The sequence below is a fragment of the Hylobates moloch genome, unplaced genomic scaffold (assembly GCF_009828535.3).
Source record: "Hylobates moloch isolate HMO894 unplaced genomic scaffold, HMol_V3 SCAFFOLD_19, whole genome shotgun sequence".
NCBI classification, from domain to species: domain Eukaryota; kingdom Metazoa; phylum Chordata; class Mammalia; order Primates; family Hylobatidae; genus Hylobates; species Hylobates moloch.
The window spans coordinates 71,564,739-71,592,484 of record NW_026652294.1 but is presented as its reverse complement, the minus strand read 5'-3'; the positions used below and the strand labels follow the sequence as shown (position 1 = coordinate 71,592,484).

The following is a 27,746-nucleotide window of genomic DNA, read 5'->3' as shown; positions in this document are numbered from 1 at the left end:
AGCACTTTATAGGTTGGAATTCTCATTCCATATAATGGAATGCATAAACTAGGTGGTTATACACATTTATTATTTACTGAAAAGCATTTATTTTACTCTGCAGAATCATAAAGAAAGTTGTATTTATTATATACATATAATAAAGATAACATTCTTTTTCTTTTTCCCAAAATGGTTTTAAGAAATCAAAACCCAAACATGAAATGGGTTTCCAACTTAGCCATACATGTGTTCATTGTATCCTTTATTTTATTTATTTATTTATTTATTTATTTATTTGAGATGGAATCTTGCTCTGTTCCCCAGGCTGGAGTGCGGTGGTGTGATCTTGGTTCACTGCAACCTCTGTCTCCTGGGTTCAAGTGGTTCTCTTGCCTCAGCCTCTCGAGTAGCTGGGATTACAGGTGCACACCCCCACGCCCAGGTAATTTTTGTATTTTTAGTAGAGACGGGGTTTCACCGTGTTGGCCAGGCTGGTGTCAAACTCCTGACCTCAGGTGGTCTGCCTGCCTTGGTCTCCCAAAGTGCTGGGATTACAGGTATGAGCCATTGCACCTGGCCAGTTTGTTTTAAAATTGTAGTAACAATTAGATATAAGCAAACTATATCTTGATGATCACTTGGAATTAGCTTTCCTTTTCCACTTACAAAGAATGGAATATACAATTGGGAGTGATTAAAAAAAACTGTTTTGGTGGCTGTTTATATATACATATATACACACACATAAACATATGTATGTATATATAAACAGCCACCAATATTTTATATATGTGTGTGTGTGTGTATAAAATATTGCTTGGTTATAAGTAAATTGCATCTGCATATTAAGTAATGGTTGCCACTAATGCCCTTCTGTGCTGCACATGGCCATTTTCTTTGTCTTCTGAACCAAAGTGAAGTCATTTGTCTGCATAAATCATAGTTATTAACTTCCAGAACTATCTGAGGTCTAATGGTCTTCATAAATCCCACCCCCCTAATACTACTAAATTTTGTGAGCTAGAGATTGTAAGTGACTTGTTAAAAAATACTTATCAGACCTCTGGAACTTTGGAGTATACCTTAGTATAATTTCCAACCTTAAGTCTCAGGTAAAGACAATTCATGTCTTAGAAAACTGGTAACTCTTGACATCTTTGTGAACCATGAAGCTCCAACCCCTATAACTCTGTATTACTTTTCCATAATATTAGGCAGTTGGTGAAAGAATGTTAGGTAGAATCTTTGACTCCCACCACTGTTTGAAGCTGAGTCCAATAAATTGAGCGTCATTCCTGTAGATGGAGGCACATCTCGTAAGAAGCAACCCTAACTCTACTCAGTTGAATCTGAAGGCAACTTTCTGTCCTGTCTAAAGCAAGAGTTTGCTTAGGGTAGAGATTATTAAAGAAAATTTGTATGGTTGAGGATTATGTTACTTCTATTCCAGAACACAACCTTTATTACCCCTGTCCAACCTCCCAAATAAAAATAATGATGCTGATAATTGATGTTAGAAATTACCAAGCATTTGTCCTTGGAATCTTCTGCTTTAGAGAAAGTAGTTTCATTTTTGAACTTTGGACCTATGTGTTCAGAATAACTATGGATTTTCATGTAAGCTAATATAACTAACAGGGATAGACTTTTCTTTATTTCCACAGAACTTGATACCGATAAAGGCTAAGGAATTCTTCATCTATCTCAGAAGCCTCGTTTTACAACTAATGAACCAGAGGGTTTTAGAGTTGTGATTCCTTTGCCCAGGATCACCCTTGTGTGTGCTAAGAGAGCCAGGATGCCAGGCCATCTCATTCCCAGGCCTTGCCTCCTCTGCTCAGCTTTTGTTTTAGGAGGGGAAAGAAGGCCAAACCACTGACCTAATCCTGAACAATTTATTTGACTAGTTTTTGTTTGTTTACATTGAAAATAAAGCCAGCACTAACTTCTAGCGTTACTGGTTTTCTACTTAACGTAGAATAATTAGCATTATTGGTTGGATGAGCAGGTTCTTTTCCCTTTCATATATACTCTAGGTTCTGCCTAGAGGACCTTTCCCAGAACTGGATAATGTCTTGAATTCAATTTCCCGACTGACAACAGCGTTGACATTTTTCTTTTTCGAAGAGCTCTGAAGTGGCTTTGTAGATCAGAGCACTTGATTTTGAGATCAGATTGGCTTATGGCCTTGAGAGGTCATGGTGGCATTGCTGTTCCCTCTGATCTGTTTTATGCTGGATTTTTTTTTTTTTTTTAATTCCACGGGATACTGTCAAGACCAGGTGATGAGAGGCTGTCAGCCTGCAAGGCTGACTTTGGTCTTTATACAAAGTAAAACTAGTGGAATAAGAAAGGCCCAGTTCTTGTCAAAGGCAGGACATTCACCATTGGGCTGGTAGCCAAGTGGTTGCTTTTGCTATCTTATTCTTCCCCATTGTGGTGTCTCTTAAACCACTGGACAGGACTCTACTCTCTCATTGGAGGTAATATATTTGGCTTCAAAATCACCTTTTGCCTCCTGAGGTGGCAGATTATTCTGAATAGCTGCAGACTTAAACCTTGGCCTGCAAAGGCCATGGTGGTAATAATTATTTCACTTTAACCAAACAGAAGAGCACATAAGAGGATATCAGTTATCCTGACAGCATAGCTATGATGTGGAAGCCGTCCCGTTAGGGAACTGCTTAGTGGCTAAAAAGTCACAAATCGTTTTTCTCTGTTCTTTCCTCGTTCTTTTGCTCAGTAACATCCCCCACCTCTGCTCTGTAATGGAGAGAAATAAAAAGAAGTCTAGATAGCTTACTGTAAGTGGAACTGTATTCATAAATAGCTTCTTGATTGAGAACAAATGCCTCATTAATCTTTAGTGCTTCAACTAGAAAGCACAAGTAAAGTCAAGAAGAATAATGAGTGACATTATAGGGAGCCCAGCATACTGTACTACACACCAGGCTGTGCATGCCTGGAGGTCACGGGCTTGCAAGGCACATCTCTTTTGCAATGAGGAGAGAGATCCCCAGGAAGAGTGTGGAAAAACTGCAGTGCAGGCATTTCTCTTGAGTGGCAAAAATTAATTCAGTGACATGATGAAGAAATCATGTACTTTTTTTTTTTTGGTGGTGGTGGTGGGGCATCAGTTGGTCTCTCAATCTGATTGTTGCTTTTTTTTTTAAATTGTTTTTCAAATTGACATAATCATACATATTCATGGGGTACACAGTGGTGTTTCAGTACATACAGTGTATAGTGATCAGGGCAATGAACATATCCATCTTCTCAAACATTTATCATTTCTTGATGTTGGGAACATGCAATACCTCCTTCTAGCTATTTGAAATTGTATGTTATTGTTAGCTATAGTCATCCTACACTGGTATAGAACACAGACATATAGAACTTAGTCCTATCTAGCTGTAATTTTTTATCTTTTAACGCATCTCTCCCAATTCCTTCTTTCTGTCTATCCTTCTCAGCCTCTAGTATCGTGTTTTACTTTTTACTTCTATGGGATCAACTTGTTTCAGCATCCACAAATGAGCGAGAATATGCAGTGTTTAATTTTCTGTTCCTGGCTTATTTCGCTTAATGTCCTCCAGTTCCTTCCATGTTGTTGCGAATGACAGGATTTCATTCTTTTTATGGCTGAATAGTATTCCATGGTGTATGCATGCCACATTTTCTTTATTCATCTTTCGTTGGATACCTAGGTTGATACCATATCTTAGCTATTTTTAACAGTGCTACATAAACATAGAGGGGTCATATATGTCTCTTTGATATAATGATTTCTTTTCCTTTGAATGAATTCCCAGTAGTGGTATTGCTGTATCATGTGGTAGTTCTATTTGTAGTTTTTTGAAGAAACTTCATGCTGTTCTCCATGGTGGCTTTACTAGTTTACATTCCCACCAACAGTGATAAGAGTTCCCTTTTCTCCATGTCCTCACCTGTATTTGTTACTTTTTGTCATTTTAATAATACGTGTTCTCACTGGGGTGAAAGGATAACTCATTGTGGTTTTGATTTCCATTTCCCTTGTGATGTTTATCCTTTCTTTTTGTATATTTGTTTTCCATCTGTATGTATTTTGTGAAATGTATGTTCAGATCATTTGCCCATTCTTTGTTTGTTTTTGAGACAGGGTCTCACTTCCATTGCCCAGGCTGGAGTTTAGTGGTGCTCTCTCAGCTCACTATATTCTCTACTTCCTGAACTCATGTGATCCTCCCACCTTTGCCTCCCAAGTAGCTGGGACTACAGGCACGTGCTACCACACCCAGCTAAGTTTTTGTATTTTTAGTAGAGATGAGGTTTTGCCATGTTGCCCAGGCTGGTCTTGAACTCTTGCGCTCAAGTAATCCGCCCGCCTTGGCCTGTTAAAGTGCTAGGATTATAGACATGAGCCACTATGCCTGGCCATTTGCCCGTTCTTAAATCAGATCTTTTTTTTTTTTCTATTGAGATGTTTGAGTTCCTTGTGTATTCCCGATATTAATCCTCTTTTTCAGATGAGTAGTTTGCAAATATTTTTTCCCATTCTGTAGTTTTTCTTTTCACTCTATTTCCTTTGCTATGCAGAAGCTTTTTTGTTTGATATATCCCATTTGTTTATTTTTGCTTTTGTTGCCTTTGCTTTTGAGGTTTTATTCATAAAATCGTTTCCCAGACCAATGTCCTGAAGTGTTTCCCTTTTGTTTTCTTCTCATAGTTTTATTGTTTCAGGTCTTAGGTTTAGGTCTTTGATTCATTTTAAGTTGATTTTTGTACAGGGTGAGAGGTGGGAGGCTAGTTTCATTCTTCTGCATATGGATATCCAATTTTTCCAGCACTATTCATTGAAGAGACTGTCAATTCCCTAATGAGTGTTCATGACACCTTTGTCCACAATCATATGACTGTGGATATGTGGGTTAATTTCTGGGCTCTCTATTCTGTTCCCTTGATGTATGTGTCTGTTTTTATGCCAGTTCCATGCTGTTGTGGGTTACTACAGCTTTGTAGTATATTTTGATGTCTAGTAGTGTGATGCCTCTAGCTTTGATATTTGCTTAAGATTGCTTTGGCTATTTGGGATCATTTGTGGTTCCATACAAATGTTAGGGTTATTTTTTTTCTATTTCTGTGAAGAGTGTCATTGGTGTTTTGATAGGGATTGCATTGAATCTGTAGATTGCCTTGGGTAATACTGTCATTGTAACAATGTTAATTCTTCCAGTCCATGAGCTTGGGATGTTTTCCCATTTATTTGTATCCCCTTCAATTTCTTTCTTCATTTTTTTATAGTTTCTCTTACAGTGGTCTTTCACCTTGGTTAAATTTATTTCTAGGTATTTGAAATCAAGTACTTTGCTGTTTGTTGTCGGTGGTCATGCTGGGAAGAAAGAATAAGCCAGCTGGGTTTTTATTTGAAAACCAAATGTTGTATAATGTTAACAAAGTTAAGATGTTTGTTCATCTTGGAGTCTTTGCTCAGGATCCTGGAAATACTATTACGTAAATGTTGTAAGCTCCATGCAGAGTACTTCTGACCAGCCTTACATGCTTCTTGCCACTTAATATGTGCCTGGCTTGTAACATAGCTACCGGAGCGGTGCTCTGAACACCTCAAATTAATTTTCATACCATTGTAAACAATGCCATTAGGAGGATAAATCCAGAAAAAAAATGTGTTTTAGACAAACAGAACATGATTTTCTGTTCTTCTGTTTTCTTTTATGTAAACTGTTGTCTGCTGATATTTAAATAGATAAAATGTAGTAAGTTTACTTGGTTAGTATTGTAAATTAGATGAAAAACTAAATTTCTATAATGCAAAAAAAGCTGAAGGAAAATTCAGTTTGTATATTATAACTTTCTCAGTATTTTCAGTTGGGTAGAATACAAGCCTGCTTCACTTAAAAGATTTGTCTGCACCACCCCCCGATATAAGTCAATTGTGAGGGCAGGATCTTTGTCATTCACTGCTGTTGCTCAGGGTCTAGAGCACATCATGGTGATTAATATTTGTTGAATTAATGAATGAATGTTTTCACTAAGTGAGAGAACTTACTTGCCAGTACAAAATTCATTAGAGGTGAATTTTGGATTTGCAAATTTATGGAATTTCCGTTTAAAAGGTACTGCAGGACACTTGTCATTCAATTATATGATCACTCAGAACTAATACCAGCTCTGTCCTTCGATGAGAGATCCTGTCTTCTCTCCAGCCCTGATAATGAGCCACGTATCTGGAAATGGTTCTCCCATGTCTTGCTGATCAGCACGGGTTTTCTGTTAATGTGATTAATTACTCTTTGTTTTCCCAGCTCAGAGAGCCCTATTTTACGGTTTTGCGTTTCTGTTATGAACATGTCAGATAAATGAGGGTGTGTTTGTGGGGGTACTTCAATCTAATTATTTTTCTACGACACTGAAAATTGGCTTTAGTGGCACTTACGGATATGCTAGCTAAAATGAGAGCTTCCTATAACGCAGCTTGAGAATGTTGGTATTGGCATTTCTTTAACTGATGTTTTATAGAAGGGACATTGGAACATGATTTCCCTCGGCTGCAAATAATGAACAACTGTGATAGCCATATTATAACAGTGCTGTTCTCACTATTGTCAATGTTGTGTCAGCATTTTGATTATAAATACTCTTTTCCATGGTTTAATAACTGAGCCATAAAGAAATCATTCCATGTTATGAATTGCTATGCTAACTGTTCATCTCAGTGGTGATTTTTTATGAAACCAGATTTTAAAAATACCTGGCATTGTTAAAAGGGGATTTTGTCAGTGGTATTAGGTGAGCAAAAGGGACCTCATCAGGAAAAGTAGAAAACTGTTCAGAATATGATCAGATTTTATATTTTTTCCTTTATCTTTTAGCCACCCTGAGGAAAAAAATATACAGCAGAATGGCTTTTTAAATGCTGTTCTTTGGAGACAGAAATAACAGCTGCCTTATAGAGTAATCATGTTACAACAGGCATTTTAGTATATATATTTTTTGTTTTGTCTTAGGGAACATTGGCTGACTAGCAGTATATCCAGATCTTTGTAATAGTGAGTCATTTTATACTGGGCGTTATTGTTCCTGGAAAAGCCATGCTCATTAAACATAAAACAAGGCTGGCAACGAGCACAGACTGATTTTATTTATTTATTTTGTTCTGTAAGGATGAACAGTTTTGATATCACCGTAGGTTGGATTGGAAAGAAGTTACAGTACACTGAAAGAGTCTAGAAGAGATCATAGGTGCCATTTTAAATTTTCATCTAATTAAAAGAAAACAGAAAAAAAGATATAAATACCCACAGTCACATTAATTTTAAATTGCAGGTTTCTTGTAAAAAGGTTTAATTTCTTTGTGTGTGTGTCTGTGAGTTTGCTTTCTTTAATACAAAGGAACTAGATATTATCAGGAAGGTCTCCCGTTTCCAACACTCTCAAAATCTCAAATTTCATTTTTTACAGAAAGCTACTTAAGCTGTTTTGTCAATTGGCCTTTCAACTCTTTTCTATATATTATAATCTAGTGTTATGGCTTGCTGTAAGGGACCCAAATGATATCACAATTTATTTAACTTGCCTTGGTGTTTTCCCTTCATACTACTTTTTTTTTGTTCTTAGCATCCCAGTGGCTATGGATTTACCATGTCGTTTTCATTACTGTTTGAAATTTGGACATTACAAATAAAATTCAGGCTTCTGTTAATTCCAGTTCCCACCAGAGGTAACTATTTTCTCCATTATAAACAGAAATGAAATTATAGTCATTATATAGTCCTTCTCCGTAGATTTAAATGTTTAGGGTAGATTACAAGAAGTCAGCCTGCTGAGTCCTTATTTCTGTGCATTTAAATTTTAATGGACAATGTTAAATTCTTCTCCATAACCATCATAATAGCTTACATGCCCCCTAAACTAGATATATTCTGATTTAAAATGTAGGGTTAGATCTCATTCTTTTCCTTTTTCATTTTCTTTATTCTTGAGGTTGGTTTTCTTTTCATGTGCTTACTGGCAATGAAGAGCCATTGAATTTTTTACATATATTTTGTGACTGTGGGCTTTAAAAAATATTTTCCAGAAAACAATTTTTGATATATGTATTGGGAGTATTTTTGTGTTATTTTATGTTAATTATGTTGTATTTTATTCTTCATGATTTTTAAATTTTGATATGTATCTTTTTTCTTTTAAATGTCTTCCTAAGGAGCCACATTTATCCTAACTTCATCAGTATATTTTCCTATATTTTCTTATAATACTTTTATAGGTCTGTTCTGTTTTTAAGTTTAGGTCTGTAAATCAATTGGAGTATATTTTTATGAGTCAGGGACATATACATAAGCACATACTCCATTCAGTTGGATCTGGACATTTTGAATACTGTTACTGAATAGTTTTTGGTATGAGTCTTTGGTTATTTGTTCAGCTCTGTCTTTCTGCTCTCTAATTCTGTTCTTAGGAGTAAGCTGCTATTCAACATATTATTTATATTTCTAATTTCAATTTTTTTGTAGGATTCTATTTGGTTGATTTCTAAAAATATAATTTGTCATTTAGAGTCTCTTTTTTAAATTTTTAATATACTTATTTATTTTTAAAAACTTATTAAAATACAGCTGACCCTTGACCAACATGGAGGTTAGAGGTGCTGACCCCCAGTTCAGCTGAAAATCTGCATATAACTTTGGACTCCCCCAATACCTAACTACTAATAGCTTACTGTTTACTGTAAGCCTTATTGATATAACACAATTAACACACAGTTTATATGTTATATTTATTATATGCTGTATTTTTACAATAACATAAGCTAGAGAAAAGAAAATGTTATTAAGAAAATCAAAAGGAAGAGAAAGTATATTTATTCATTAAGTAGAGTGGATCATCATAAAGGTCTCATCGATCATCATAAAGGTCTCATCTTTGTTATCTTCGTGTTGAGTAGTCTGAAAAGGACGAGGATGAGGGGTTGGCCCAGCTGTCTCGGGGTGGCAGAGTCTATATATAAATGGCCCCATGCAGTTCAAGTTCACATTTTTCATGGGTCAACTCTATGTATTTTACATTTTGTGGCTCAGATCATTTTGCATCTAATTCCACTATTAATTTTTGCTGATAGAACCATATTTCTTGTGTTTTTTTGAGTTTTGATTGTGAGCTTATGTTTCTTAGAATTCAATATTGGGAAATTTTTAGAGGCCTTTGTTATAAGTGGTTGCCAAAAATTACAATTTACATTTTTGAATGAGCACACTCTGCCTTCAAATAATATCCTACTTCATGAACAGTGTAAGACTCTTAGAACAGTATAACTTCATTAGCACTTCCCTTTGATTTGTGGTCTTATCTTACATTTTACTTCTTCATGTACTATACTCCACAGTGTTATTATTTTTGTTTTAAGCATTTGTCTTTTATTGAAATTTGTTCATTCTCTCTCCTTCCCTCCCTCCCTCTATCTCTCTTTCCCTCCCTCCCTCCCGTCCTCTCTCCTTCTCTCTCTACCCCACTCTGTGTGTGTGTGTGTGTGTGTGTGTATGTGTGTATGTGTCTGTGTGTCTGCATGTTGAAGATACTAAAAAATGATTTTATATTTACCCAGGTATTTTTGGAGTTCTTCATTCCTTCCTGCTGATTCTTGGTAATGTGTGATTTCATTTTCCTCATTCTGAAGAACTTTATTTTGGCATTTGTTATGATGTGGATCTCCTGGGGACAGATTCTGTTAGATTTTTATCACACTGAGAATGTTTCTGTTTTTCCTTTTTTTTTTAAAGGTTTTCTTGGGAAGTAGACTTTTAGGCTGGCAGCTTTTTCTTGTAGTATTTAACAGATATTATTCCATTGCGTATTTGCCCTCACGATTTCAGGTTAGATGTCACTTGTAACTCATATAGTTGTTTACTGAATGTGGCTTTTTTTTTTTCTCTGATTTTAAGATATGTTCTTTTTATTTGGTTTCCAGAATTTTGATTGCTATGTAGCCAGGTGTGTTTTATTTATATTTATCTGTTTAGACTTTGATGCAATTTTTTGATCTATGGGTTGATATCTTTTGTCAGTTGTGGAAAATTTTCTGTCAATATCTCTTCCAATATTATCACCCTTTTCTCTTTTTTCACCTTTTAGTACTCCAATTATACATAAATTGAGTAGTTTTTTTTTCCCATGGATCTGTATTGGTTTTTAAAACTCTCTTTTTGTCTTTCAGTCCTATACATATGGCCCTCTGTATCCATGGGTGGATGTGTGGATTCAGCCAACTGTGGATCAGAAATGTAGTGAGGCCTATAATGGTTGTGTCTGTACTCAACATGTACAGACTTTTTTTTTCTTGTCATTATTCCCTAATTGATACATTATAACAATTTACATATCATTTACATTGTATTAAGTATTATAAGTAATCTAGAGATGACTTAAATTATACAGGAGGATATGCATGGGTTATATGCAGATACTAAGCTGTTTTATATAAAGGACTTCAGCATCTCTGAATTTTGGTATCTGTGAGGGGTCTTGGAACCAATCTCCTTTGGGATACTGAGGGTTGACTATGCTTCCTATTCATTTGTCTCTATAGTCATTAAACTTTTACCCTGCCAGTTCCAGTTGGCTTCTCAAGCTGTTGAATGAAATCAACATTTTATTATTTCCTATCTTGATCATAAATAATTTTTTTTGCTTTTTAGTATCTCTTATACTTTTTTGATTGTGTGCTAGACATTTTGTCTATGATGACTGAAATGAATATTATTATTTCCAGAAAGGGTGTGCTGCTTTTTCTCTTAGGTTCCTACAGTGGGGTGAAGTCAATCTGATTTATATTTGAGCTGGGCATGTGCTTTATTGCAGCTTTAGTTTGATTAAGTCCACTCAGGTTTCAGGTGTTTTGAGGGTGCGATTAGGACTTTGCCTTCTGCAGGATCTGTTATCTGGGCACTGTGGAGATTCTGAAGATCTGCCTGCCTTTCATAGTTGAGCTGGCAACTTTTAAGAGCTATGGAATATCTTTTGCTCTTTAGACCACAGTTGCCTGGACTTTGAGTTCCTGGAGAGTTTTCTTTTCTCTCCATTTGTATTTCTTGCTTTTTGCACCTCAAGAGGATTATTCATCACTGATCCATATTTTTTGTTTCCCACTAAACAGCTACACTGAGATTATGCACTGACAATGTTATGTTATCTAGAACCACAGTTAATCTTGTGCATGTTTAACTACTGTACCTTTAGTATTTAGTGTGTGCTTAGGGAATGTTTTACATACATTAACTAATTTAGGGAAGTACTGTTTTTTTCCTCTACAGATAAAGTATCTGAGGCACAGAGGTTGAGTAACTGATCACAGTCTTAAGAGTAATAAATGGCAGAACTTTTATTTGAACCTGGCCATCTGCACTATATTAAACACTGTGATATGTCATGGCTCTCCAGTTTCACTGTTCTTCCTCTCAGTTAAATTTGATTCATTCAGCCTGAGGTTATATTGCACAGCATAACTAAAATGTTGGTTTGTTTTAAATGGTATCATTACTTGGAAGGATAAAGTAGGGAAAATTTAATGATGTTACACCAATGAGATGTTTTATTAACTAGATTAATGAAACAAATAGGAACACAAATTGTTATATGCTGCCGGGTAACACAGTTTTTTATGATATGGGTTCTTTTGCAGGGATTGTGTTTTGAAAAGGAGTTCTTGATTATTTATGGAAATGAGCAAATGGAGACTTGGTAATGCCTCTACCAGTATCATCTTCGTGGTTTGTTTAAGTACATACAGGAACTTTCTTCTTGTCATTGTGAACTTCACAGGGCAGGCATTGTTTCTTGTTTATTTTTGCACTCTACTTCGATACCTTATGCCTTGCCTTATACTTTGGGGCAGAAGATGCTAGAGAAAAGGTGCGTGGACATTTGGATTAGGCAGACATAAGTTTGAATCTCAATTATTCTCCTTGCTGATTGGATCAGATTTTGGAAAGCTTTAACCCATGGTCCTGATCTAGCCCACTGCCTATTTTTGTAAATAACAATGTTATTGGCATATAGGCACAACCAGTAGTTTAAATATTTTCCTCCAGTGGCAGAGTCGAGTGATTACAACTACTCTATAGTTGTGCAAAGTCTAAACTAGTAAATATCTAGTCATTTACAGAAAAAGTTTGATAACCATTGGGTTAGATGATTTTGGAATACCACTCCATCTTTTGAATCTGAGTTTCTTTATCTATTAAGTGAAATAATAAATTACCTAATACGTTCGTGATGAAGAAGGGAGGTGAAGTATGTGAAATTTTTGGCATGGTACCTGGAATGCATTAGGCTTTCAATACATGTCTCTGTTCTTCTAATTTTTATTCTTGATATCAAGTTTAATGACTCAGTGTCTTGATGGATACTCTAGCACTTTCCTACCTTTTCCTTAAATTCTTTCATTGAAAGATTTGAAGGAAAATGATACAGGTACAATTACTCTGTTTTGTGTAGTCCTTTACATGTATCAGACATTGTAGATTCTTAAGAAAACTCGGGCTGCTTTTTGAGTGAGAGTCAACCTGTTAATTTTTAGAGTTATCAGTTCTGTTCTCTGACAGTAAAGTCCTATTTAAAATAGGAAAGAAAGGTTAAAAATTGTCTTATCTGATATGTTTTCTACTGGGCTTTAAACATAGGCATGTAATGAAACTACAAATGAATGAATGGACAGGTTGGCATCTTTATGTTTTTACCAGATCAACTAGTTTGACTCTCTGAAGGACACTGAGTCAAACAAATGATGTAACTTGACATGACTTTCATTGTTTCCTACTTTTTTTTTTTTCAAAATTGGGAGAATAGAACAGAAACTGTGATATCATATAAATAACTTAAGAGTGTACCTGGCCATGAATATTTTTGTTCTTTACAAAGAAATAAGATTTCTCAAGTAAATCATGGCAAAAATAACTTTGTCAACTCACTAAAGCTTGCAGCATGCTTTCCTTAGAAAGTCCCAGTATGTCATCTGCAGACATTGTGACTTCCTCTTTTCCTAATTGAATACCCTTTATTTCCTTCTCCTGCCTGATTGCTCTGGCCAGAACTTCCAGCACTATGTTGAATAGGAGTGGTGAGAGATGATTGTATATCTAGAAAACCCCATTGTCTCAGCCCAAAATCTCCTTAAGCTGATTAGCAACTTCAGCAAAGTCTCAGGATACAAAATCAATCTACAAAAATCACAAGCATTCTTGTACACCAATCACAGACAAACAGAGAGCCAAATCATGAGTGAACTCCCATTCGCAATTGCTTCAAAGAGAATAAAATACCTAGGAATCCAACTTACAAGGGATGTGAAGGACCTCTTCAAGGAGAACTACAAACCACTGCTCAATGAAATAAAAGAGGATACAAACAAATGGAAGAACATTCCATGCTCATGGGTTGGAAGAATCAATATCGTGAAAATGGCCATACTGCCCAAGGTAATTTATAGATTCAATGCCATCCCCATCAAGCTACCAATGACTTTCTTCACAGAATTGGAAAAAACTACTTTAAAGTTCATATGGAACCAAAAAAGAGCCCGCATCGCCAAGTCAATCCTAAGCCAAAAGAACAAAGCTGGAGGCATCACGCTACCTGACTTCAAACTATACTACAAGGCTACAGTAACCAAAACAGCATGGTACTGGTACCACAACAGAGACATAGATCAATGGAACAGAACATAGTCCTCAGAAATGATGCCACATATCTACAACTATCTGATCTTTGACAAACCTGACAAAAACAAGCAATGGGGAAAGGATTCCCTATTTAATAAATGGTGCTGGGAAAACTGGCTAGCCATATGTAGAAAGCTGCAACTGGATGCCTTCCTTACACCTTATACAAAAATTAATTCAAGATGGATTAAAGACTTACATGTTAGACCTAAAACCATAAAAACCCTAGAGGAAAACCTAGGCAATACCATTCAGGACATAGGCGTGGGCAAGGACTTCATGTCTAAAACACCAAAAGCAATGGCAACAAAAGCCAAAATTGACAAATGGGATCTCATTAAACTAAAGAGCTTCTGCACAGCAAAAGAAACTACCATCAGAGTGAACAGGCAACCTACAGAATGGGAGAAAATTTTTGCAACCTACTCATCTGACAAAGGGCTAATATCCAGAACCTACAATGAACTCAAACAAATTTACAAGAAAAAAACAACCCCATCAAAAAGTGGGTGAAGGACATGAACAGACACTTCCCAAAAGAAGACATTTATGCAGCCAAAAAACACATGAAAAATTGCTCATCATCACTGGCCATCAGAGAAATGCAAATCAAAACCACAGTGAGATACCATCTCACACCAGTTAGAATGGCCATCATTAACAAGTCAGGAAACAACAGGTGCTGGAGAGGATGTGGAGAAATAGGAACACTTTTACACTGTTGGTGGGACTGTAAACTAGTTCAACCATTGTGGAAGTCAGTGTGGCGATTCCTCAGGGATCTAGAACTAGAAATACCATTTGACCCAGCCATCCCATTACTGGGTATATACCCAAAGGACTATAAATCATGCTGCTATAAAGATGCATGCACACGTATGTTTCTAGTGGCACTATTCACAATAGCAAAGAGTTGGAACCAACCCAAATGTCCAACAATGATAGACTGGATTAAGAAAATGTGGCACATATACACCATGGAATACTATGCAGCCATAAAAAATGATGAGTTCACGTCCTTTGTAGGGACATGGATGAAACTGGAAAACATCATTTTCAGTAAACTATCGCAAGGACAAAAAACCAAACACCACATGTTCTCACTCATAGGTGGGAATTGAGCAATGAGAACTCATGGACACAGGAAAGGGGAACATCATACTCTGGGGACTGTTGTGGGGCAGGGGGAGGGGGGAGGGACAGCATTAGGAGATATACCTAATGCTAAATGACGAGTTAATGGGTGCAGCAAAACAACATGGCACATGGATACATATGTAACAAACCTGCACATTGTGCACATGTACCCTAAAACCTAAAGTATAATAATAAAAAAAAATAAAATAAATAAAAAAAAAGAAAGTCGTCCCAGTATGTGAAAATAGTCTTTGCATTTTATTAATCCTTTGTTAATTTTCAAGGTTTTCACTGTTCCCTGTTTTGCCATGTTTTGTTATTTAACAAACTCCTATTAAAGGTATACTCTCTATTGGATATCATCATAGAGTAAGAGCAATTAACCTGACAGATATTCCAATGGCACTCAGTGAGTTTACAGTTTAGTGAGGGCAGCAGATAGCATGCAACAAATAGTTGCAAGAGTAATAAAGCTAATAAAAGGGGAGTATCAGTGAAAGTGTCAGTGGGAATGCCTGAGATAGAAGTACCTGAGCCAGGGGATTGGGGATTCTTGTTTGAGGGAGTAACATTTAGGTTGAGATTTCAAGAATGTATTTAGTTTAATTATTGATGAGTGGCGCAGGCTGGCTCTAAAGTGTTTAGGACAGAAGGAACCTCGTGGAGGTCCTTAAGGTGTCTAAACACAGTGAGGCTGGCCAAGACCAAGACCTGGTGATTCTAGCCCTCTGAGGCCATATTAAGTACTGAGGAGCATTAAAAACCTTCTTTCATGGGGTTCAGAGTAGCTCTGGGTTGCTATTGCAATAGTTTCGGTCTGGTGAAGGATACCGGGGCTATCAGCGACAGTGATGGCAGTGATGATGGAGAGAACGGGGTGGATTTGGAGGTGGGATTGACAGAACTCAGTTGATTGGATCTAAAGGATGAGAGGAAAAGTATGTCCTCCAATATGAGCTAGAATGGATGGTAGGCACCACTGATGGAAAACAGTCGGGGAGTACAGGCTTGAGAAGAAGATATGAGTTCAATTTTGCATGTATTTGAGATACCTGTGGCACTGTCAGCCAGACACCTCAGGGAGTTAAGGTGTGAGCCATTGGCCTATAGAGAGTGATCAGAATCAGGGTAGTGGATCGGATGCTCAGCAGGCATGTGTGGAGAGAGAAGTAATAGGGCCTATTACAGAAATTTCAGCGTTTGACGATAGTGAAAGAGAAGCCTGTTAAAGGAAGCTGAGGGTCAGCTGGAGGTGCAGGAGGACAGTGAGGAGTCTAAGGGTCATGGAAACCACAGGGAGAAAATCTTTCAGGAAGGATCAACAGTGTTTTATGGTGCTAAGAGGTCAGGTGAACCAAGGACTTGGAATTGTCTATTAGATTCTGTGACTTGGAGGGGAGGCTAGGAAGGATGAATATCTTCTTATGATGGTGGAGAATCTTAAACTCCATTTAAAATCTTGAGCCTACACATTGTATTTTAGAGGACTTTTTCCTCTTATTAGATTAGTGCTCTAGAACATGTGTACCTGTTAATGGTCCTAATCAGGTGCTTTTGAGCAGCTTCCATGCTGCTGCGCTGTATTTAACTTTCCTAACTTGTCCCTTTAGGCTTCTTCTCACTACTACTTTCATTAATCAGACATCTACTTCTCTTAGAGCCTGAGTGCTTCACAGTCCACAACTCTTTGCTGCATTCCCACTTCGAAACTAACGTCTTCATGTATACAATGAAAGCACTTGACCTCAAGTATTGTTTCTTTTTTCATTCATTCATTTTCTTTCTCACCCCCTCTTTCTCTGTAGAAAGTGTGTTAAATTACTGGAAGAATACCTAAAATTGAGAACTTATAAAATGAACTACCAGAGTTCTCATTTTCAGTATTTGGATTGTGAAATTTTGCTTTCTTGGTGTGATTCATCAAAACCAGTTATTCCAAAGGCCTCTAGGATATGGCTTTGTGGTATGGATAGAGAAAATACTTCATTGAGTTGTTATTTCCTCGAGCTGGGTTTATAATGGATACAAATCAATATACACAGTGTATCTTTTACTACTCTGAATCCAGGAATTTTCATATAGATGTACAGAGACTTTTCAGACACACTAACCTGTTGGACATTTCTAGTTTGCCTTTATTACTGCCTAACAAAAGTTATACAGATATATGATTCTTTCCAGTTGTTTTCGTATTGTTTTCCTCAGAAAAGTAAAAGCTATGAAGTTTCACACCTCATTAATAGTAGATCACTTAGGTGGATTCCTTGTAAAGCTAGGCAAAATTGTCAAAATTTGTTAAGGGACATCGCTTTAGTGGACAGGGTAAAGAGGTTTCGTATATAAACTTTGGAGGAAAAAACCCCAAATAACTTCTACCGATTTAAAAAATGTATTCATGCAGAAAATTGAGAGGACAAGCTTGAAACAATTTAGGTCAAGAGAAGGCAGTGCACTGCTCTCTGGTCCTCCTTTTCCTGGTCTTTTTCATGAGAGTGTAGTGAGAAATAACAATAAAATCTATATTTGTAGCAATCGGAGTCATCTTGGAGTAGAAAATTACATTCTAAGCTAAGACACATAAGAGTGCTGAAAGGTTAAGCTTATGTGGGAAGGATAAAGCAAAACGTTTCTTGGTGCTGTTTTCTCGGGCCGGATAGCTGGGGTTGATCAGGACACTTTTTATAACACTATTTGCCCACAGAAAGAGTGAGGCCCAAGTGTTACTTTGGTAGAAAGAGTGAGGCCCAAGTGTTACTTTGGTGAAAAGAGTATCGTTTAAAAATAGCCTCTTGCTTATCCTTGTATTAGAAAAAAGCCTGCCCAGACTCCATTCATTAGCCGCCCTGTATCCAGGAGTGAATTCCCAGAGCACAAGGCTACACCGTTGTGTGTGCATTCTCTGCTCTAGAATTCTTCATATACCTAGGTATGTGGAGTAGGTTCTCTGGACTGCTAGGTTCTCTGTGTCACAGGTTTCCTTTGATGACAGTGTCAATTTAAAATTATACCAGGTTCATTTCATGATGGTTCCCTCTGGGAGAATTTTATACCCTGAAATTTGAGGGGTGTACTGCTACCATTTCCCCCTCCTCTATCTTTCTTTTTGAACTTCTCAGAGATAGACCTTCATGTAATTCCCGATGGTTTTAATTTTAGAATGAAAAATCAGGATCTCTGAGAATATTTAGATGAATGGTAATGACTTTTGTTCTGTGGGTCTGGTCATCATGTGGTGTTTTCTTTTCCCCTCAGGAATGCTGTCTCTGCAATTTGAGAGGAGGTGCTCTTAAGCAAACGAAGAACAATAAGTAAGTAATACATTAATTGTGTTGAATTTCATTATTTTTCTTTTTCCATTCTAGAACCTTTGGATGACAGTTCGCTTTACCTCTCATTGTACACGTGATTTCACAGCTTTTGCTGCTCAGAGCTGAGGTTGGAATTCTTCAGAGACTTCTACTGTTAGCACTCTCGTCCCGGCAGGGCAAGAGTAGTCCAAGTTCTGCTTCTGTTCTTTGTATTTGACACCATGAGAAATAACCCCTCTTTTACTCACAGAGTTTTAAAAATGAAGGTAGCCCATATCATCCAGGTGCCATTAGAATCCTGGTGTTTAATATGATGAATGCTATTGGTCTGTTAAAAACAGGGCATACCTGAGAAAGTGAAACCGTGATCTTCAGATAAATCAGTCATAGCAATGATAATAAAACAAAACCATTTACTTTTTACATTAGCAAATTTATGAGAATGTATGTGTACTAAATTAGAAAAGATAGAAAACATTGATATTAAGATTTAAAGGGATCAGGTGGAGAATATGAAGAGAGTCTTGAAAGAGAGTCATAAGTGAACATAAAAGGAAGGCAGTCTAGTTTTTATGACTATTCTGCATGGATTTTATTTTTTTTTCATGAGCAGGTTTTAATATTGAAAATGGGGCCAAAGCATATTACGGGGTCCACTGGAATAGAGACATGTCAAAATAACCTGGGCAGATTTTGCAGGCTGGCACTTGAGGGCCAGATTCAGGTCCAAGATATGTTTTGTTGGACCCATGCACCATTTTATAAATTGCATCTAAAATTTTAAAATTGAGAGACTTTTACATAAAAATCCAGATTTTCATCTTTAATTGAAAATGACTGTATATCCCTATAAGGCAGTAATAACAAATTGGGATAGAACCCAGTGTCAGTGGGGCAGATGCTCCTCAGTTCACCATGACTTCCTAGTATATGCATATTTGCTTACATTCCGCCCGGCCCCCTGGGCACTGGAGTTAGGACTCCTGGTGTAATGTAATGGTGGATTTAGCATAATTCTTTACATGTGCACATGTTTCTGATTGCTGGGAAGGAGGAGTGAAGTTATTTATCATTATTACATTAATAAAATTTGTTGTAAGGAACTGCAGGGTTTGCTTAATTTTTGAAAGAAGATGTTCTTCCACAGTCCTGGTTGATACGATTCACACTATACTAAAAGTCTTCACTAGTTCTTGGATATTGCACTGGATGCCATACTGTGAGATGGTTTAGGTGGTTCTTATAAAAACACAGGTAGTAAGAAGTTCTCTTCCTATGCTTGGACCACAACAAAAAGAAGTAGTGTTTTCTGTAGAATGATAGTATCTGTTTCGATGTGGAAGAATGCCCTGGTGGGATCGACACCTGTTCTCTCTTCCTGTGGTCTTGAAAGACAGGATAGAGTCTGATGCTGTTTGAGTGAAGTCAATATGCTTTGGCTTAAAAATAGGTTGATGGATTTGACAATTCTTTCAAGATCTCTTCAAACCTCATGATTCTTTATATTTATTTTGGGATATAACATTTATGAGACATTTAATAGTATTAACGGGAAAGTTGTCATTTTTCAGAAAGTGAAAAAAGTAGGAAACTAGGGTAGGAGATAAACTTCATTTCTTTTTGTCTCTGGGTTTCATTGATTATAGTAAGATTGCAGTGAGAAACAATTTAATTAAAGATTAGCATTAATTCTTTTGGAAAACTTTTGCTGCTTGAACAAGTTTGCTTCATGACATTTGTATTATTTTAAAAGGTTGTGTGCTATACCCAGTTCATACCTTTTATTAATTGAACTAATCTTTTGCCACATATTGATTAGCTTAAGTACATTAAGCACATACGTGCATATTCCAGCATCAAATGAAATAAGAAACCCACATTTCAGTATTTTGCAGAGCAAGTGTAGAAAAATATATGCACGTTAATAGGATAGAGTCCTGGGCCTTTATCAGCTCTTCATGCACAATGTTGTTGGGCAGCTGTGGTACTGAGTCTGTCCAGGTATCATTCAGGAGGTTTACAGTTCAGAATCTGTTTGTGATGGATTTAGGCTTTTGGCTTTCTTGCTCGTCTGTGTATTTCCCATCTGTGAGAACTGCCGTCACCAAGTTGAAGTATGTAAGTTTAGGGAACTTTTGTTTATGTTTAATGTCTCCTTTCCTGTAGGTGGGCCCATGTCATGTGCGCCGTTGCGGTCCCAGAAGTTCGATTCACTAATGTCCCAGAAAGGACACAAATAGATGTAGGCAGAATACCTTTACAGAGGTTAAAATTGGTGAGTGGCAAAGCTTCTTTTTTACCTCATAAATTAGTGTTAATTTCAAGTTCTGAATTTTTCCATTAATGCACACGTTCCCAAGGTATATTTTCTCCTAGCTTTTTTTGTTTTTCTACCCTTATTTTCCTTTGGCCTAAATTTATTTATTCTTACAAATTCTTTTCCTGTTATATTGTAAGTCTGCATATAACCTTCCTCAACTTCTGTCTGAAATGAGGAAAAAGATAGTAACGCATTTCCTGAATTAATGTGAACTTTCAAACTATAGGTTATCTGGTAAGATTTGTCAGTACTGGAGCTGAGCCATCTAACTCTATTTAAATTGTTTAGATTTTTCTCTCTTGACTCTCTTTGGTTGGTCTTAACCTAGCAAAATGTATCTAACCTAATTTCATTATCTCTTCACCAAGAAGAGACACACAGAGAAATAAAGAAGCTTTTATTTTTACGAAGATTTTGTCACTCTTGAATAGGTACAAGTCACTTAGTAGGCCAAACTCTCTGGCTTGTTCAGAAACTGTGTAAAAATCTTCCCATTGGTTTCTGTTAAGAGCATTTTTCATTGAAAATATAGGCCTTTATTGTCTTTAACATTGAGTAACTTTGTAGTTTTATTCAATCATGAGCCAACAGATCATTAGTTTAGGCCCTTATATTGCATACCTAATTAGAACTTTCCCCAAAGTTCAACTGCATGACCTTAATATATTGGAGCACGTCTTACAGGTGGACTTAAAACCTCTGGAATTTCCTGAGTCCTTGTTATTTTCCACTGAAGGTCTTTCCATTGTACAGCATTTCAGGCACCATCACTGTGACTCTTCTTGACTGTTGCTTGTTTTCCCACTGCTCTTTTCCCCAGTGGCGAGCTGGGTGTGCCGTCTCTGGGCCTCTCTTATAGGAACTCACAATCTAGTCTACTGTATTTTGTTTTCTGAGAAGTGAAAGTGAACACTGTTATTTGCCATCGTACCTCCATCAAGAATTTCACTTCACTAAGGAAATATGTGGGCCTTTCACGGAACTGATGATTACTGTGGCTGATGTGAGTGTTGGGCCTAGGATGCTCAGCATGTGGTAGTTGGAAGTTTTGTAATCTAAGGTGGAAATGAGTGGGCCATTTAAATGGCCCTCTAAAGGTCACAGTGACTGTCAGAAGTAAGAAGAGAGTATAATTCTTCAGCTCCTGGACTTCCATAGGAAAGCTTGAAATCTTATACCCAGATTACCAAAAAAAAAAAAAAAGACACCAAAAAACAAACAAAACGTTTGTAAGAATTAGGACTATAATACATGATATCCCAAAAAAGTTGAACTACCACATGTTAAATAATTTAATGTTTAGTGTGACAAATGTTAACAAATGTTAACATTTTAATATTTTTTTCTGTTTATAAAAGTAATAGATATTTGTCAAAATTCTACACCACCTTTTAAAATCACCTTTGTTTCTGTGTTGTTACCAGTGCAGTGCCCCTCAGAAGGAGTAGTCACTGCTCTTGAGGCTGCCTCTACAGGCCTATGTCTTGGCTTCTCTAGTCCATAAGTGCTTCCTTAAAGATTTAACGTTACCCACATCAGTCCCAAAAGGTTTTTGAGAGAACAGCAGGGAAGGGCAGCAGGATTGTTTCATCCACATTCAGGGTGTTATATCTAGAAATATCATAATTGCAACTAAAGATGGTGAAGCTTGTCGCTTTCCTCACAATGCTGTGCTTCATCTTGATCGTGCATATCACATGTTTCTCATGGAACATTTCCTTCCTTAAGCGATTGGTACCTTTGAAAGAGCATGTCTTAACTGAATGTCATATCACCTAAAGTCTATTCAAATGATAACATAGAGCTATGGTTACAGATATAAACTTGAGATCTGTGAAATATTTTTGGATGAAAATAGCCTCTTGACCAGATTTTTTGTCACATAATGTTATATTTATGGAAAGTTTCTTAGAATGATCCTCATCAAAATGCTTATAGTAGTTATCTTTAGTGGAATAATAATATGAGGTGCAACTTCATTTGGGGGGAAGAATCGCCAAGTTTGTAATAGTTTGACAGGGGCGATGACTGGAAGTATGGATTCTTTTTCACCAAGAATCCTCAGGAAGGAATCGTCACCTTTGTGAGTCCACTGCAGTCCAGTGTCTGTGCCCCAGTCTTCATTGATGTTCCATGGTGATCAGACTCAGAGAGGCTGGCTTTGACTAATACAATTTACTTATGTGGGGAATGAAACGCACCTTTCCAGGGAATAGGATGCTCTGCCTGTATGTCGTGCTAAGGGTACACTTTCCTGACATAGGCATTCTTCTGAAGTTTAGATGGTAATCTAACAAGTTCATGGCCGGCAGGAAAGCAGAGTAGTTTTGTGTGGTATTTCATCCAGGCCAAAGAAAGTCCAGGTAAGCTATTTTATTCTGCCTATTTCATAAATATATATGTGTCTGCTAGTGTCAGTTTCAATATTTTTTCTGGAGCTGTGGGCATCCCTTTTCTGAACTCTAGACTGTCCACTCTGCCTTCCTGTTCATACAACTGGAAAATAATAAGAATTATTTGGATGTCATAATCAATTTATCTCACCAGACAATTATCACTTATCTTGCCAGGTAGTATACATTTTTGAAGAAGACACAGTTTTTGTTCTGTCAACCTTGGCACTATTGACATTTTAGAGCAGATAATTCTTTGTTGTGGAGGACTGTCATGTGCATCATAGGATTCCAGCAGCCTTCACCAAACAGACATTTCCAGCTATCCCCTGGGAGGCAAAATCACTCTCATTTAAGAACCCACGAGTCTACAGCAAAGATATAGACAGAAAGAGAACATTTTCAATATTTGTCATTTTTAGAGAATATCTTGGTTGGAAGAACTGAATTCAAGACTGACAGAACAGAAATTATTAAATGTTTTTAAAAACCTCTATTTTTTTCTTTTTTCAAATCCAAATTTCTTTTTTGTTAGCAAGGCAATAAAGCCTGGTAACATGTGCATATTAGCTACTATATACTTATTAATTATATAATCTGATTTAGCAATTTAACATTACCTGTTCTGATAGAAATTGAACAACCAAACTGAATACTAATCAAGTTTCACCTAAGATTAAAATTCTGTGATGTATGTGTATATGCACGTAGTCGTCACTGAGTAAATATTTATGAAATGAATAAAAGGCAGCAAATCGTTATTCATTATTTGCGCGTCAGGCTTAAAATGACTGTGGCTGGAATAGTGCGATCAGACAATAACAAATGGCCTTTGCCTTTCCGCTGTTTCTCCTTTAAATGTAACAGAATTCACACACATCTCTGCATACTGCTCTAAAGCAAGGCATTACTTTACTTATCTGCATCACAGGGGACACATGATTAAATCGTAGAGTGCAGCAGTACTCGAGAGAGCCTATGAAACATGCATGCAGTACTCATCTTGTTGGTTGAACATTCTGATCTTGGAACTTCTGGTCAGCTGGGGATTGAAGATGAGTGGACAAGTGGTTCATCCCTGAAGCAGCAGCAAGGGCTGCATCTCTTCAGTACCCACCAGGTGGTGCTGCTGCACCAGTTTCTTCTGTTGCTCTTAGACTACCACCTCCCTTCTCTAGTGCCTAACCAGAGCTCTGGCCACACCTGCAGAGAGAGAGAGAGAGAGAGCGACAGCGAGCACGAGCGAGTGAGCCAGCGAGAGATTGTTGTACAATGGGGTGCTTTAGCCCAAGGGATGACAGTAGAGCATCGAAAGTGCTGCTCGTGATGCATTCAAAGTGTTGAATTCCAAAGGATAGTTTTTTAGTTTAGTTGTTTATTTAGCTGTAGAAAAAGAGCTGCTGTCCCTTGGGGCAAGTTAGAGTTTTTCTGAATAAGTAATAAACAACCCTAGTAAAAGCTAGTAACTGCAAGAGGCTAATAGAATGACTGGTGGGCAAGCATAAGTTTAAAATGTCTTCCATTATATGAATGCTGTTTATTTTTAAAATGCTCATTATTAGCAGTCTTTCTAGAATATGAAATACTGGAATTTATGCAGAGGTATTTGAATATTTTGGTAACACTGTTGTTAGTCGTTTATTTATTCAGAGCTTCAACCTACAGCTTTTGAAAAGCTCCTCTGCTAAATTATTTGTACAAGGAGAATTTTGTGGAGGATACAGGAAAGGATTTGTTTACTTGAGCAGATTTTTCCTCTTATGTATAATGGCCAGTTTTTAAAAAATGACAACAAATGGAAAACAAGCCTTTTGGTGTTCTTCTGTGGATTTATTGATCCTAAAATGGTGTGTGCTTCATGGAGATCCTTTAGCTCATCCAACCACCTTGCTTAGTAATGTCACAGGTGTGGCCTTTGTTCATCGTACAATTAAATGGACAACAATGATGACATTAGACTTATTTTCAAGACATTCTATTTTTTATTTCTGTGTCCAATTTTAAATACTTTAATAATTAACTTTTAAAAACCTAAAACATTTTAATGAAAAATAAGTTTGGCTATAGTGGTCTCCATCCAATTAAATTTGTTCTTTCTTTCCTTTTCTTTAACAATATTTCACTTTTGTGTAATTATTAAAGTAATTGCCGTCCCAGCTAAAAAAATGCTACAGGTTGCTATCCAAAACTACCGGGTTATTAAGTAGAGTCATCCTGTTACAGGGAAGAAATGAAAATGCTAACAAATCTTAAGAAATGAAAAGTTAGCTGAATGGGCTAAAGACTGTCATATCCAAAAGGGAGAACCAGTTTCCCTGTCAGCTTCAGCATTCTTCTGATATTTAATGCAGGTTTTATATTAGGTAGTATTTTTATTACCTGCCCATTAGAATAAATTACTTTGCTTCTGAATGACTTTACTGTATGGGAAAAGTCATCCTTGTGGCAAGTCCTATTACTGCAAACCCCTTCCCTGTGCCCCGCAGCACCTTCTCTATTCACCAAAAGAATATGCGAGGATTGGCACTTTGTAGGAGAATAGGAGGCTACTGAGGACATTTCCTTCTCCCCAGGTAAGTGTGCACAGGGATAGCCCATCTAGGGAGTTGTGTGAAGTCACAGGCGATTGGTGTGCCTGAGGACTGAAAGAAAAAGAATTGACCCCAGGTGGTATAGATTTAGAATTTATTCAGAATTTTTTCTTTTTCTTCTTTCTGTCTTGTTTTCTCTGCTAGTATGATTGATTGGCTGTAGTCATAACTGAATCTCTGGAAGAAGAACAAAATTGTGCACAGACAAAAACAAGGAAACATAGAGATATATGAAACACACATTAAGACAGAATGGCCTATTTTGTTTTTACGATATAAAAATGATCATGAAGAAGAATTAAGGATGGGACTTTAGAGATAACAAATGATGTTTTTATGGTCTGATCACACAGAATGAAGGAGGCGGTAGGGTTTGGAGGCAGATCACTGTAAAAATCTTAGATTTGATTATAAAATTTAAGGGAAGGACATTTTAAAAATCTGGCAAAAGGAGTTAAAAAGAAGTATGGATTTCTGGTAGTTGCTGTATGTTTACCATGAATGTTTATTGTATACATTGATCACTTCCTGCAGCTTAAGTTAATTAAAGATCTGTGGTATTTTTGTAAATAAGCCAGCAAAGCAGGTTTGTGGGTTTTAAGAAATCTTAGGAAGTTGTGGCAGACCCTAAATGCAACTATTAGTTTTAAATACCCTATTTGGAGATAAAGTTTTCAAATAGGACTGTTGTCTGAATATTTAAATATTAAATCACATCTTTCAGTGCAGCGGATGTCTGTTCTGATTGCTGTCACTACATAAAAAACTTAGCATTGAGACCATCCTGGCCAACATGGTGAAACCCCATCTCTACTAAAAATACAAAAATTAGCCGGGTGTGGATGGTGCATGCTTGTAGTCCCAGCCGCTTGGGAGCCTGTGGCAGGAGAATTGTTTGAACCTGGGAGGCGGAAGTTGCAGTGAACCGAGATCGCGCCACTGCACTCCATCCTGGCGACAGAGCGAGACTACGTCTCAAAAAACAAACAAACACGAAAAACTTGGCATTGTTCATTGGTCACAAATGCATCTGTCCTCACAGTGGTGTAGCACTGTGCCTTTGGTTTCTGTATCTTTAGACCTTTCTAGGACTTTTACATTTGAAATCCTATTTCTGCAACCAAATAGAGGGAGAAATGAATTTTGGAATGGCAGGATTTGCCCCTGGGCATTCGATGACCTCTGATTTGTATTTGACAAGTGAACAAAGCACAGCTACAAGTGTCCTCTGAGTGAAGAACGTTATTTTGAAAAGAAATTTACACTGCAATGATGACTGAGCTACAAGCCTTTCCGTATCTGGCTGAGATGATACTATTCTGCTTAGAAGCCTCTGTACACTTTAAAATTTGTACCTGAAGGCAAATAATAGTGAACCTGAAAGCCAAAGATTATAGTTTTGAAAGGTATATCAATTCTGAAAATAGAGTGGTTTCACTGTGGTATTCCGTCTCAAGAGTTGAATCAAGGGGGAGAAAATACAATCACGGTTCCTATTTCTTAGACGAAGGCGCATGTTCTCTTGCTAACTGACTCATGTTATCAGATATATTGAATACTAAAAATAGAATTATTGAGAGATAGAGATAGGGTCTGCCTCTTGTGCTGTAAGATCAGTCAGAGTTCTGTTTAGTTAATGTTACAGCAACGTTTGTGAGCAACTTGGCTTTCTTTTCTGAAAGAATCAAGGTTGTATTTGACAGGGCCTCTGTTAATGCATTTTAGGAAATGTAAAGACATATTGATTATTTTTCATCATGCTAAAAGAAAAGAAGTAGTGTTGTAAAGGCAATCAGAAGAAGTCATTATGTTCCACATTAACTCATGTACCGATTTATTCACAGGCTCAGGTATTTTTAAAGACAGAGAAGTTCTAAGAAAATAATAAACATTGACAATGATGAGAAAACTTGTTGCTTAAACAGTAATCAGTAGTGTTAATGTGCGCAAGGTGTGCTTTGAATAGTGAACTATTCCAGAGGAGGAGTAAGAGATACTATACTACAGATGACACGGTTGTGGTATGGTATATGGTGTCCTGTTATTTAATACGGCCAGTATAAAATTATATAACATCATTAAGAAAAGGTTCTTCAAGATTTTAACATACATATGTCTCCAACTTTGTAAGGTTTTTAACTAAGTGTAGTGCAAAAAAAAAAAAAAGTACATTAGTAGCTGTATAGTACTTAACTGTCAGAATGATTTGCTGCAGGGACTAGATTCTATTGCAAGCTGTCAAATTTGTATATTGCTGTAATAGCAAACCATAACATCTTTTGAGTAAAACGGAAAATGTCAGA

At 36.8% G+C, this 27,746-nt stretch overlaps 1 protein-coding gene across 10 annotated transcripts in view; it reads left to right on the top strand.

The window, feature by feature from the left end:
- The window catches only part of KDM4C (lysine demethylase 4C), a 416,633-nt gene that overhangs the window by 271,037 nt on the left and 117,850 nt on the right, over positions 1 to 27,746 (top strand). For 7 of the 10 annotated variants that reach the window (XR_009210972.1, XM_032138252.2, XM_032138255.2 and 4 more), the window contains 2 exons: positions 18,084 to 18,139; positions 20,306 to 20,414. The exons of 1 other annotated variant lie outside the window; for it this stretch is intronic. Coding sequence is in view for 6 of the 9 variants with exons in the window: in XM_032138252.2 (XP_031994143.1) it covers positions 18,084 to 18,139; positions 20,306 to 20,414 (165 nt within the window). In the remaining 3 variants the exon portion in view is untranslated. The remainder of the gene's footprint in view (positions 1 to 18,083; positions 18,140 to 20,305; positions 20,415 to 27,746) is intronic. 2 more of the 10 variants (XR_009210974.1, XR_009210973.1) reach the window with 1 other exon arrangement.